This window comes from Brassica rapa, chromosome A09 (assembly GCF_000309985.2).
Source record: "Brassica rapa cultivar Chiifu-401-42 chromosome A09, CAAS_Brap_v3.01, whole genome shotgun sequence".
NCBI classification, from domain to species: Eukaryota; Viridiplantae; Streptophyta; class Magnoliopsida; order Brassicales; family Brassicaceae; genus Brassica; species Brassica rapa.
The window spans coordinates 45,047,591-45,061,307 of NC_024803.2; the positions used below are offsets into that span (position 1 = coordinate 45,047,591).

The 13,717-nt window shown below is 40.0% G+C and overlaps 4 protein-coding genes across 5 annotated transcripts; 3 read left to right on the plus strand and 1 right to left on the minus strand.

The window, feature by feature from the left end:
- Positions 1–13: 13 nt before the first annotated feature.
- LOC103843809 lies at positions 14–3,714 on the plus strand. The gene is made up of 14 exons (XM_009120585.3): positions 14–267; positions 326–527; positions 628–702; positions 791–889; positions 991–1,031; positions 1,105–1,218; positions 1,390–1,504; positions 1,593–1,783; positions 1,863–1,982; positions 2,065–2,145; positions 2,293–2,528; positions 2,814–2,853; positions 2,947–3,054; positions 3,136–3,714. Exons 1-14 carry the CDS (start codon positions 226–228, stop codon positions 3,583–3,585), a joined length of 1,914 nt encoding a protein of 637 aa, XP_009118833.1. The 5' UTR covers positions 14–225; the 3' UTR covers positions 3,586–3,714.
- Positions 3,715–3,908: 194 nt separating this feature from the next.
- LOC103843810 (LIM domain-containing protein PLIM2b) lies at positions 3,909–5,629 on the plus strand. Of its 2 annotated transcripts, XM_009120586.2 has the most exons (6): positions 3,909–4,142; positions 4,244–4,451; positions 4,629–4,728; positions 4,827–4,849; positions 4,967–5,056; positions 5,179–5,528. In XM_009120586.2, the coding sequence occupies exons 2-6, from the start codon at positions 4,317–4,319 to the stop codon at positions 5,446–5,448; spliced, it is 618 nt and encodes a 205-aa protein (XP_009118834.1). In that variant the 5' UTR covers positions 3,909–4,142; positions 4,244–4,316; the 3' UTR covers positions 5,449–5,528. The 2 variants fall into 2 exon arrangements, with proteins under 2 accessions (XP_009118834.1, XP_018509724.1); XM_018654208.2 differs by lacking the exon at positions 3,909–4,142 and having other exon boundaries at positions 4,149–4,451; positions 5,179–5,629.
- Positions 5,630–5,898: 269 nt separating this feature from the next.
- LOC103843811 (K(+) efflux antiporter 1, chloroplastic) lies at positions 5,899–12,046 on the plus strand. The gene is made up of 21 exons (XM_018654782.2): positions 5,899–6,142; positions 6,238–7,804; positions 7,910–8,081; positions 8,163–8,253; positions 8,419–8,555; positions 8,646–8,705; positions 8,798–8,917; positions 8,997–9,065; positions 9,135–9,200; positions 9,331–9,420; positions 9,509–9,613; positions 9,706–9,834; positions 9,999–10,208; positions 10,282–10,431; positions 10,599–10,652; positions 10,769–10,827; positions 10,950–11,016; positions 11,105–11,281; positions 11,372–11,428; positions 11,518–11,592; positions 11,701–12,046. Exons 2-21 carry the CDS (start codon positions 6,297–6,299, stop codon positions 11,830–11,832), a joined length of 3,528 nt encoding a protein of 1,175 aa, XP_018510298.2. The 5' UTR covers positions 5,899–6,142; positions 6,238–6,296; the 3' UTR covers positions 11,833–12,046.
- A 26-nt stretch (positions 12,047–12,072) lies between these two features.
- LOC103843812 (peroxisomal membrane protein 11C) lies at positions 12,073–13,610 on the minus strand. Its single transcript, XM_009120589.2, has 5 exons — positions 13,368–13,610; positions 12,870–13,226; positions 12,626–12,781; positions 12,358–12,531; positions 12,073–12,263 (listed from the first exon to the last, which is right to left on the minus strand). The coding sequence occupies exons 2-5, from the start codon at positions 13,215–13,217 to the stop codon at positions 12,228–12,230; spliced, it is 714 nt and encodes a 237-aa protein (XP_009118837.1). The 5' UTR covers positions 13,218–13,226; positions 13,368–13,610; the 3' UTR covers positions 12,073–12,227.
- Positions 13,611–13,717: the final 107 nt, after the last annotated feature.

The window sequence follows — 13,717 nt, forward strand, 5'->3', positions numbered from 1 at the left end:
AACAAATAGAAATCATCTTTTAAATATTACAACTTTAATCAAATGGGATAAGCATAAACTCACTCTTGTTTTTTTTTTAAAAAAAAGAAAAGAGAATTAAACTCTGACACAGTCGGCGGCCACTCGAATCCGTCACGTCTCTCACAAAATTCAAAATTCCTCAGCTTAGCCAATCGGCGATCATCTATTGTGAGATTACATCATCTCCTGCCCACTGGTGCTTCCATGGCGAACAAAGAGATTCACTGCGACTGTGTGATAAAGTTGGTAAGGGAAAACTCAAAATTCTTTGATTGATATTATTTGATTGGGTTTCAATGTCCAGAGAGAGAACCCGAAGCGGCGAAAGGATAGGGTTTACGTGGGATGTGGAGCTGGATTCGGCGGGGACAGGCCAGTGGCGGCTCTCAAACTCCTCCAGAGAGTGGAAGAGATAAACTATCTTGTCCTTGAGTGCTTAGCCGAACGAACCCTGGCTGATCGCTGGCTCTCTATGTCTTCTCGCGGCGACGGTTACGACCCTCGCGGTATATATGTTTCCAGATTTGATTGATTTTATATATATATAATATTGTCATCATCAGAGTGAGTGGCTCATGTTTTTTTCTGCTCTTTTTTTATATACAGTATCAGAGTGGATGAGTTTGTTACTACCTCTAGCTGTGGAGAAAGGCACTTGTATTATCACTAACATGGGTGCTAGTATGATCTCGTCCCTTCTTTCCTTCCTCCTCTTGTTGTATATATTCTTTTCTCTTTCATATAAATGATCCTGCTTTGTCCCTTGTAGTTGATCCTGTTGGGGCTCAGAAGAAAGTTCTTGAGGTAGCCACTGATTTAGGCCTCACTATCTCTGTGGCTGTGGCTCATGAGCTGCATTCTGAAACCGGTACTAAATAGAGTTTTTTTTTTAATTTACTTTCACCCCTTAAGTTACACTCTCTGTGTGTGTGTCTAATCTAACCTTTGGCTCTGAATCCTTTTTCTTAGGCTCTGGATCATCATTTGGGGATCAATATTGCTCTGAGGGGGTAGCATCCTGTTTCCCTCACTCCTAGTAGTGATATATGTGTGTTTCCTGAGATGTTTCTTTTCTTGTTGAAGGGTGCTAGCACTTATATTGGAGCAGCTCCTATTGTCGAATGCCTTGAGAAGTACCAACCTGACGTTATCATCACCTCAAGAGTTGCTGATGCCGCCTTATTCTTGGCTCCTATGGTGAGGATAGCTATCCAACCATTGATAGCCACTCCGGTTGCTGGGATTTCGTCCTAGTTCTGATTTTAATCATATCTCATCATTCATCTCCTTTCGCTTGAATCTAGACTCAAGAGCCTAGTATTTCTTAGTGGCTAATATAATCTGATCATCTCCTTGTTGCATCGATAGGTCTATGAACTAGGTTGGAATTGGAATGACTTGGAGCTGCTAGCTCAGGGAACTCTTGCTGGCCACCTTCTTGAGTGCGGTTGTCAGCTCACTGGTGGATACTTCATGCATCCAGGTGCGCTTCCCACTTGCTGGCTCATGATATTATTAGTAGGATTCTTTTTTTTTCATTACCGGTCATTTGATTCTTCAATGTTATTCAGGTGACCAGTATAGAGACATGGATTTCCCTCTCCTCCAGGACTTGTCACTTCCTTATGCTGAGATTGGCTATGACGGAAAAGTATGTGTTTTAAAGGCTGAAGGTAGTGGTGGAATATTAAACACCAGCACTTGCGCCGAGCAACTTCTATACGAAATTGCTGATCCTAGCGCCTACATTACACCAGATGTGGTAAGTTAGGAGGTACAAAATGTAGAAGAAATAACTATAACAAGAGCGGAAAGAGTTGATTTGTAAACCTTCTTTGCAGGTTATTGATATTCAAGACGTTTCTTTCCTTCCCCTGTCAGACTTCAAAGTACAATGCATTGGAGCAAAACCGTCTGCTAATACCTCTGTGCCTGAGAAACTCTTGCGGTTAATTCCAAAGGTTTTTTTTATTGATGGTAACAGTAGATTGATACTAAAGAGCAAGCTAGGTTTGGTTCTATAATATCAAACTTTCTGTGCAGGAGTGTGGTTGGAAAGGATGGGGAGAGATATCATATGGAGGACATGGATCTATTCAACGTGCTAAAGCCTCAGAGCTTCTGGTGTGCCTATGGTTAAAATGTCTATGATGTAGTAGAGCATTATTTGCCTCTATAAGAGTCTGCTTCGCCTAAAATGTCTCCTTATAGTGCTTGTAACTGAAGTTCCATTTCTTATCAAGTGTGCATGTACTTTACTTGTGTTTTCAGGTTCGATCTTGGATGGAAGAAACCGTTCCTGGTGTTGATAACTGTATTATTTCTTATGTGATTGGGCTTGATAGCTTGAAGGCGGCAAGTAATGGCGCAGAATCGTCTTGGAACTCCTGTGGAGATATTAGATTACGCATGGATGGTCTGTTCAAACTGAAGGAACATGCAGTCCAGTTAACGAAAGAGTTTACTGCTTTATATACAAACGGACCCGCTGGTGGTGGTGGAATTAGGTACTCTATTCACGTTTATGTTTGCTATACACTACAGCCGTTTCACTATCCAATCCTTATTGTAGCATCACAATATCAGAGCCAGTTAGTTTTGATACGTCTTATGAATGACGTAGTGACTTAGACAAACGTGTGTTTCTGTCTTTGTATCTGATAATCTAATATCTTGGCAATCTCAATGTAATGAAAGTAGTTATTTGTTAAAGGAGAGCATATATATATGAGATTCTGGATTGTCTTTTTTTTTTCTTTTGGTTTGACTTGGCTGCTTGTGATAAAATGCAGTACCGGACACAAGATGGAGATTGTTCTTGAAAAGCTTTTGGTACGTCGTCTCTCTCATGGAATTATAACTGGATATAGCCTTGCATAAATCAATTTCTCGGCTTCTGATGTTATATGTTTGGTGGTTATCCAGGTAAGCCGTGAATCTGTGATGTGGAAAACTGGAATTGAGCACACCAACACGTCAGAGTCAGAGACCCCTGAACATCACTTTCCAGTTGCTCGAGAGAAAATAGGAAAGGTTAGTGAGACAGTAGTTGGTCAGGTCGGTTATATTATCAAAATGATCAATTAACAGCTTGGTATTGGTTTCCACTTGTAGACCTCTACCGATAGTCAAAATATCCTGACAAAGAGAGGGGATCAATGGATGGATTCATCTGGAGTTCATCGCTCTCCTGCTCCATATGGCCAAAAGATCCCACTCTACTCTGTTGCTCATAGCAGGGCAGGTGATAAAGGAAACGACATAAACTTCTCACTAATCCCTCATTGTCCACCAGATATAGAGCGTCTGAAACTCATCATTACTCCTCAATGGGTTAAAAACGTGATGTCAGTTCTGTTATCTACCTCTTCGTTTATGGAAATGGATGCAAAAGTACCAGTCGATGAGAATGTGTCAGTAGAGATATATGATGTGAAAGGCATTCATGCTTTGAATGTTGTGGTACGGAACGTGTTAGATGGGGGAGTCAACTGTTCCAGGAGAATTGATAGACATGGAAAGACAATCTCAGATCTCATCTTGTGTCAACAAGTTGTGTTATGACACTACTAATTTTTTACTTTATTCAAATCAATAATTGTGTGGTAATCATGTCTGTGCAAATGAGACTTTGTACTACTGCACTATATATAATTTATATTCAAGAAATCGACTTTAGTGGTGCTTCACTTTCTGTTTATCCCTTTAAATTATATATGTATATATAAAAAGTGCTTCCATTTACAACCCGATATCTTGATATATACGCATAGAAAGCATATTTTATTGACAAAGAAAATATTAAAGGTGTGTATAATGTTAGGTTGTCAATATTCCTTTGGTAGGTTTTATTAAAAAAAATATGACATGGGTTGCACCAACTCAGAAACAGTTGGCTAGCTTAAAGTAACATCCTCAATGGTTGAAATTGTCAGAAACCACAAACCCTTCTTTTTCTCAACTCCAATCACTTTTGCCACCCAATTTTATCTCAATTCATTTTGCATACACACAAAGAGAGAAAGAGAGAAGAAGAAAGTTTGTTCCGTTACAGCCTCACAATTGCAACAAAGTTTCGTATAAAAGAAGACATCAATTTCGCTGGTCCTCCTTTGTCTGAGGTAACCAAAGCAAAAATCATTGTCAATTTCTTCTGTTTTTGTTTTTGTGGGTTTCCTTCTTTAATTGCTTCCTCAGCGATCGCTTGATCTGATTCATTTAGGATCTTGGAGACGAGGAAACAACAAACACACACAAAAAAACCCAAAAAAGAAAGAAAGAGAAAGCAAAAAAAAATGTCTTTCACAGGAACAACCGACAAATGCAATGTTTGCGATAAGACAGTCTATGTGATGGACATGTTGTCCATTGAAGGAATGCCCTACCACAAGTCTTGCTTCAAATGCACCCATTGCAAAGGCACCCTTGTGGTATATATATGTTTCACTTACAAGATTCTTTGGTTCAATTTTTATTTTTGCTTAGATTTTGTGTGTTAGATCTTCTATATATATATGACTATGCCACTGCCATGGTCTATTAATAATTCCACATGTAGAAACAATACTCTTTATATGAGAAACTGTTGATGATGATGCATATGGCAGATGAGCAACTATTCATCCATGGATGGAGTGTTGTACTGCAAGACTCATTTTGAGCAACTCTTCAAGGAATCTGGCAATTTCAGCAAAAATTTCCAACCAGGTTCCCTTTCTTATTATTTTATATATTTTCTCTCATCTTTCCCCATTAATATATAGAACCATGATTGAACACATGCATTTTCATTTTCTTCTTCTCAGGAAAAACTGAGAAGCCGGAGCAGGTACGTTCATTATAATTCTCTTTCTCTCCAGATCTCCTTTTTTTTCCATCTCTAATTATGATTGACCAATATAGGATATGTGTATTTAAATGTATTGATATCAAACATTAATTACAGAATAAAACTCCAAGCAAGATATCTTCAATCTTCTGTGGAACACAAGACAAGTGTGCTGCTTGTGACAAAACTGTCTACCCTCTTGAAAAGGTTCGTCTGTTTGCAATTGTTAACGTCTGGTCCAGGAAAGTGTCGATTAATTTCATATATATACATATATATATATATATATGTTCGGTTAATCAACGTGTCACTTCTCTATATAAAAAAAGGTGCAAATGGAAGGAGAATGCTTCCACAAGACATGTTTCAAGTGCGCTCACGGTGGCTGCATGCTGACTCACTCCTCGTACGCTTCCCTAGACGGCGTTCTCTATTGCCGGCATCACTTTAACCAACTCTTCCTGGAGAAAGGAAACTACGCTCACGTCCTCCAATCCGCCAACCACCGTCGCACGGCCTCAGGTAACACTCTTCCTCCGGAGACCACTGAAGAAGTCGCCGTCGAAGCCAAGGAAGAGAACGGCGATTCACAGTCTTGAAAACAAAAATATATATTCCAGTGAGTTTGTGAGTGATTTGAATTTAATGTACTGCGACAAAAGATTTGATTTCATTTGTATTTGAGTTGTTTCCATATGATCGAGACATTATTTAATATTTTTGTTTTCGTTATTTATATACATAATTTTACACAGCAAAGAAAGCAAAATTAATTTGAAAGTGTCTGTCATTTCGTAATCTTGATCTTTAGGAATCATGTTTTATTTTGTTTTCAATTATTTCCAGATATGTAAACAAATCCACATTTGAATTAAATCGTTGTCAATTTATAGCAAAATATCTGTTTACAACGTATATGCTTTGCATGGGGGAAAGAATATGTGGTCGGTTAAGGCGTAATATACCGAATGTAACCAAAGTGGTGTGGTTATCGAATGATGTGAATCATACAAAAATATTTGAGTATTTGTTTACGTATACGAAACGAGGAGGGGTGTTTACGTAAATGTCATCAGAAACGGAAAAAATAAAAATAAAACCTGAGCATGTCTGTGGACTGTGGTGGTGGTGGTTGGCGTGAGAAACTCAACTCAAAACAAAACGGAGGAGAGAAAATCAACTTTGACCGGAGAAACGTTGAAGAGACGGGAAAATCTGTTGAAACGACGACGGACGAAGGCACTCAAAGTCGGTCGCTAAACTCTCTCTGTCTCCCACCATTTCGCTTGATTGGTTAGTCTCCTTCTCTCTCTCTATCTCCCGATTCTGATATTCGTAACAACTGTGAATGTGATTGTCTTTTCCTTTTTTTTCGATTTGATTCACAGTGGTGCGGGTGGTGTTATATATAAAGGTTGGAGGAAAGACTAATTTAGATTGAGTCCTCATGGAATCTGCTTCTACTATTCAGCGGCCGAGCTTGTTTCATCCTGCCACTTCCTGCGTTTCTAATCGCCTGCTTAGTCCCAGACTAATCAGCACTCGATTCTGGCTTCCAACGACTTATCACAGATCGCACTTTGCTCATCGATTGAGGAGAAATTCAGCTCTGAGTGGTGGTGCTTTGACTTCGAGTACTCATTTACATTCTTCAAAATCAATTTGCTCCCAAGCTAGGCATATCCACTTTGGGTTTAGGATAAGTTGTCAAAGTAATGATTCTCTTGGTAATGTGGAATTCGAAGAAACTAATGGTCAAGTCGAAGATAAGGATGTGACAGTGGAAAACGAAACTGATAGTTTGGAGGAACTCAGGGATGTACTACAGAAGGCTATCAAAGATTTGGAAGTTGCTAGGCTCAACAGTACCATGTTCGAGGAAAAGGCTCAGAGGATTTCTGAAACTGCCATCGCTCTCAAGGACGAAGCCGCTGGTGTCTGGCTTCAGGTTAACAAAACCCTCGATCTCATTCGAGACACCGTTGATGAGCAATCTGTTGCTAAAGATGCTCTTCAAAACGCTACTATGGCCTTATCTCTCGCTGAAGCTAGGCTTCAAATTGTTGAGGAGTCACTTGAAGCTGGCGGAGAGAACGCTGTTCCAGAAGCGTCCCAGGAGTCTGTGAAAAGAGACAATCTTGAAGATCAAGAAGAAGAAGCACTTTTAGCTGCCAAGGATGACATAAAACAATGCCAACTGAATTTAGCGAATTGTGAGGCCCAACTGAGGAGTTTGCAGAGCAAAAAAGACGAGCTGCAGAAACAAGTGGACAAGTTGAATGACCTTGCTGAGACTATACAGATCAATGCCTTGAAAGCAGATGAGGACGTCGCAAATATCATGAAATTGGCTGAACAAGCTGTCGCTTTTGAGCTTGAGGCTACTCAACGAGTTAATGATGCACAGATTGCTTTGCAGATAGCTGAGAAGTCTCTCTCCACCTCGCAGACCCCAGAAGAAACTCAGGGCCAACTCTCCGATGAAGAAGCTCTTCTTGGGGACGAGGTGGTACTCCTAAGTAATACTGAAGATGCTAGCCATCAGTTTGAATTAGAATCACCAATACATGAAGATATATCACCGGTACAGAACACAGCTTATCATATGCCTGATAAAGTTGCTTTGAAGGCTCTAAAACTAACGCAGCCTTCTGGTTCAAGCGATCTTGAGAATGGAAAGCCAAGTGTAGAGTCTTCTAAAGTGGTGGAATCAGATTCTGAAAAGTCAAAGATTATTGGTCAGACGAAAAAGCAGGAAACACAGAAAGATCTTCCAAAAGAGGGTTCTTCTCTTAATGCTCCCAAGGCATCGTTTAATAAATCCTCCCGTTTCTTTTCTGCATCTTTCTTCTCTTCCAACCCGGATGGGACCACAACAGTTTTTGCAAGTCTGGTTGATTCTGTCAAACAGCAATGGCCCAAGCTAGTTTTTGGTTTAGCACTTCTCGGCGCAGGGTCAGTCTCAAAATCTAATCTTCTTTTTTTCATTATTTTTGAATGATCATTTTACTACGTCAAACTTGGCCTTTTTGTTGATTATGAGCTTCTTAAATGTTCCAGACTGACATTATACTCCAATGGAGTAGGGGGGAACAATCAACTGCTTCAACAGCCAGATGTTATCAGCACTAGTACAGAAGATGTCTCTTCCAATAAGAAGCCGTTGATACGGCAAGTGCAGAAACTTCCTAAGAGAATTAAGAAACTGCTTGCGATGATCCCTCACCAGGAGGTATGAATGATCGTTCTCGTTCTTTTTCAAAGTCCCAAGCAAATTTTATAGAATGCAGGCTGAAACTTCTGCAATTATTAGGTCAATGAGGAAGAAGCTTCGCTTCTTGATTTTTTGTTCTTACTGCTAGCAAGCGTCATATTTGTGCCTCTATTTCAGAAAATTCCTGGAGGTTAGTAGAAGTCTTTTTGTTGTTGTTATTTCTCCAATGCATCCCCTTCCCTCAGACTCCTACAATTTATATGCTCTCATTAGTCAAATCCATTTTCAGTCTCGCAATCATGTTGCATAGAGATTTATGTGCTGTCTTGATGGCTTCATCTGCTTCAATGTACAGGCAGCCCTGTTCTTGGGTATTTGGCAGCTGGAATATTGATTGGTCCTTATGGTCTTTCGATAATCCGTAATGTGCACGCAACCAAGGCCATCGCCGAGTTTGGAGTTGTTTTCTTGCTTTTCAACATTGGCCTTGAGGTACTATTTGATATATACGTATGCTGTGCTTTTGCTTTTGATATGTGTTTGGTAGAAGATCCAACAGTTTCTTTTCTTTTGGTTTGAAAGCTATCTGTTGAAAGACTGAGTTCCATGAAGAAGTATGTTTTTGGATTAGGCTCCGCTCAGGTGATTTGATTAGATCCCTATATCTCATTCCACATAATATATCCAAGTTCTGTGTCCAAGGTTCCTAATCTACATTTCTTTTTGTAATCTAGGTTCTGGTGACAGCGGCAGTAGTTGGATTGATTGCCCATTACGTTGCTGGTCAGGCTGGTCCAGCGGCAATAGTTATAGGAAATGGCCTGGCACTGTCCTCCACCGCTGTTGTCCTTCAGGTGACATCTTTGGTTGCATTCAGATAGTTATCTTACTGAAAGCAATTTTGTTGAACAAAAACAATGTACTTGGTATCAGGTTCTACAAGAACGGAGTGAGAGTACATCTAGACATGGACGGGCTACATTTTCCGTTTTGCTTTTTCAGGTCGGTTCAAAGCAGAGTTCATTTTGACAGCTATGCTGGGAGTTTCTCATCATTTTGTTATTTTTTCAGGATCTAGCTGTAGTTGTTTTGCTGATTCTCATCCCACTTATTTCACCTAATTCATCGAAAGGAGGGGTAAGCTCATCTCTAGTGTTCCTTCTTATAATTGAGTACGGTCAGATGTGCCAGATATCTGTATACATTCAATGATGTCTAGGAAGTATTAATGGTAGGAAAAGGCTAAGTTTCTAATGGTTCTTCTCAGATTGGGTTTCAAGCCATTGCTGAAGCTCTTGGACTTGCTGCAGTCAAAGCAGCAGTTGCTATTACTGCCATAATTGCTGGTGGCCGTCTTGTAAGTCTCAGATACTTTAACTTTTGAGGTGCCAGATATGTTCCTGTGGAGATATTATCTAAGGCATTGACACTCTTTTGGCCCACAGCTTCTTCGACCAATCTACAAGCAGATTGCAGAAAATCGAAATGCTGAAATATTCTCTGCCAACACACTTCTTGTTATACTTGGGACTAGTTTACTGACAGCTAGGGTATGACCTTCATCTTGTTGGTACTTGGCTTTTACATTTATTCGGCCATGCCATTCTTTCTTTTCTGCTAAATGTTCCTTTCTGTAAATCAGGCGGGACTCTCCATGGCATTAGGAGCGTTTTTGGCTGGTCTACTCCTTGCGGAAACAGAGTTTTCCTTGCAAGTAGAATCAGATATTGCTCCTTATCGTGGTCTTCTGCTGGGTCTTTTCTTCATGACGGTAATTTATGAGTTTTGAAATAACTTCATCCATATATTTATCATTTCTGAAAAAAGCAGGGAACTGTGGATGGTGAAAGAAAGTATTACTTCTGATGTTTCTTTCAACTGTAAACATATGTAAGCACAGGCATAAGACTAAAAAGGGAGTTATACTCATTTCAGGTTGGCATGTCTATTGATCCGAAACTTCTTCTCTCTAACTTCCCTGTCGTAATTGGGACTTTGGGACTCTTGATATTGGGCAAGACTATATTAGTCGTTGTCATGGGAAAGTTGTTCGGAATTTCAGTCATATCTGCAATTAGAGCCGGTCTTCTTCTGGCCCCTGGTGGAGAGTTTGCATTTGTTGCTTTTGGAGAAGCTGTCAATCAGGTTTGCTATCGACATCATGTATATATTTATTTCAACGGTATTTCCCTAGAGGCCTAACCGGTGGTTCCTCCAGGGTATAATGTCTCCTCAGCTATCTTCGTTGCTGTTTCTTGTGGTGGGAATCTCAATGGCTATCACACCTTGGTTAGCTGCTGGTGGCCAGTTAATTGCATCCCGGTTTGAGTTGCATGATGTTAGAAGTTTATTGCCGGTTGAAAGTGAGGTAGGAATCTTGATGATACTTGTTTAGTATTTAGCTCTATATTCAATCATGGTACCACTTGACTTTAGTGTCACTCTGAAGCTCACACATTCTTTGGTTCAGGAAATCATTACATGTCTGACTGATGTTTAATCCCACTTATTTTTGTGGCTGATTTTATTTTGCAGACGGATGATTTGCAGGATCACATTATTATTTGCGGATTTGGACGAGTTGGGCAGGTTTATACATTATGTGAACTTCTTCAGCTTGTGCTCTTTGGAAGAGAACATCTGTGTAGATAGTCTGCGTCACAGGGTATTCTGAGAGTTTCTAACTTCTTACCCATTACTTGCAGATAATTGCTCAGCTTCTCTCAGAAAGACTTATCCCATTCGTTGCCCTCGATGTCAGCAGGTAACATAACATCACCTATTTATATTCACACACATTTAGATCACGTTTTAACCTCTCTGATATAAAATTGCATATCTAAACATTCTTTGCTTACCTGAGTACGTCATATATATTATTTGCAGTGATAGAGTGACTATAGCCCGTTCCTTGGACCTCCCTGTTTATTTTGGAGACGCTGGTAGTAAAGAGGTACACAGAGAAGAAAAAAAAGACTGCACGAGACATTTTCAGATTGTACCCAGCTTTTAAATATCACTTCACTTGTGCGAACAAACAGGTTCTACACAAAATTGGAGCAGAGAGAGCATGTGCTGCTGTGGTTGCTTTAGACGCACCAGGAGCAAATTACAGATGTGTGTGGGCTCTGAGCAAGTACTACCCCAATGTGAAGACCTTTGTCCGTGCACACGACGTTGTTCATGGTCTTAATCTTGAAAAAGCTGGTGCTACTGCTGTAATGTTCACAAAAACTCCTTCACTTTCGCATTCATATGCTTTCTGGGTCGTACATTAAATATCTCGATCACAAAAAAAAAAAATGTAGGTTGTACCGGAGACGCTGGAACCAAGTCTACAGTTGGCAGCTGCTGTTCTTGCTCAGGTAATAAAGACTTAATGATCTCTTGTCTGTGGAAATAGTAACTAATAATAGGGCACAGTGTATGATCATTTTTCGTGTGGGGTTGTCAGGTGAAGTTACCAACCTCAGAAATAGCAAACACGATCAACGAGTTCAGAACCCGTCACCTATCTGAACTAACGGAGGTGCGTTTTAATCTTAGATCAAATTCAACGTTTATTTATTTATCAGAGTGGTTTGGTCTTTGATTGATTTGTATTGGGAAATGGTGTATAATATATTGATAATGGCAGCTATGTGAAGCAAGCGGAAGCTCGCTGGGGTATGGTTTTTCGAGGACGACGACGACTAAGCCTAAAACTCAAACGTCGGATGCAACTGAGGAGAACCAGATCATCGAAGGAAGTGGTTCACTCGCCATCTGATGTGCCTTTCTCTTTTTTATTCTGGCAATAACCAAAGAACAACTTTAACATTCTTGTGTTGTGGTGGGTCCTTTTAGAGGGAGATTTATTAAATTACTTGTTCTCCTTTGATCAAAATATATTAGGAGGACGATTGTACTGTTTTGTTGGCACAGTCAGTAATAAAGACAAAACCTTAAAGAACATTTTATTTAGTGTGTGGATATTTACTCGTCTTCTTTGCCCATTTTCTAGTGTTGATTGGTACTGAAACGTTTATCATTTTATTCTCGAAACAGACTGAAACGTTTATCACAAAATAAAAGTATTAAAGACAAATCAAACAGAAAAGTAGTCAAAAGCAGAACACTAAGGAACATCCAGACACTAGGACACTCTATCTGCTTCATCTTTTGTTAAACAGTCTTGGACTTGGGATGCGATGGCAGTAACTGCAAAAAGCAAGAGATTGACGATGGCTTTTAGTCCAAGACTACAACCAACACATATAAAAGTAAGGAAAAGGGTTGTCATGAATAGTAATACCTGATAACAAGAGATGAGAGAGGAGGCGAAACCGAAAGCGCCAGTGACACGGGGAGTGACTTTCTTCGGAGCCAATTGAAGCAAACCGAAAGCAACAACGAAATCCATTCCGGCTTTGATCAGAGCCAATGACCTCTCGTTTGATCTCTGTAGTTTCGCGCGGTATTGCTCATTCTGCCCAAAAACAAAATGTCAAAAAAAAATATAAAAATCAAGCATACATAGTTTCTTCTTAAGAGAATATTAATGGATTGGAGGCAAAGCTTACTTGGTGTTTATCCTTGTTGCCGATCTCCTTTTCAAGCTTCTTAATAGAGGCAGAGAGCCTACCAAGCTCCCCAAGCTCGACTAAGGATGTGCAGGCAGAAGAACCCATCCAACAGAAGAGGGATATACGTCCAAGAAGCTCAGCTCGTTCTTTGTTCTATAGCAAAGCAGATACAGATGAAGCCTTAGTTTTAAATTGAAGATTTACACCATATTTAAAATGCAGAGACTCTATGTGTGGTTACCTTGTAAATGCCAGTCCTATTAAGCCAGACAATTTGATCGAGGAACAAGAAGGTAGAGAGCAATGCGTTCTTGGACTTTCCGAGGAGAGCAAGAGGGAGAGGAGTGCCTTTGGGAACAGGGCTGATGAGGGCATGGAGATCATTCACAAACTTGAAGAGACGGAACACTTTACGGGCCAAGCTGGTGGACTTGTCGACATTCTGAGCAGTGCCAGGCTGTCCATCACTCACGAACTTGGATCCGTACTGTATAGCTCTGCATATCTTGTCCCTCGCCTCCGCCTTGTTCAAATACACTACTAGTAGTCCTAGCTCTGCTCTCGTCCTCTCCAGGCTGCTGCTACTCATCTTCAAATCCTAACCCATTTATATTCATCAAATTCAAGTCTAAGCCCTAATTTTTTGTTCTATCCTTACAACAACAACAGCACACAGATTCACAAGACAAGAAAAAAACAAAAGACGAGAGTAGAATTTGAGATTCAAAGTGTGTTTTACCTTTACGAATAATCTTCTGGTGCAGTCGAGGTTGAATCAGAGTAAGACGATGAAACGAGACTCTCACCAACTTTAATTAGATGACAGGCAACAATACTAATGTAAAGGGTTGGATTAGATTAGGCTTCTACATAGTTGACTTGTAAAATAAATTCAAACTCATGGGCTTATAATATAAAGCCCAATTGTATCATAAACTGCTTATGGGCTTTTCAGGGGAAGGAAAAATCTAGTAACTTGTACCCAGTCTTTTTAGTCATGTTAAATATTCAAATTCATGGTCTACTAACATAAAGCCCAATATTTTATATTAACTGCCCAATGGGTCGGTCTTTTAGGGGGAAGTAAAA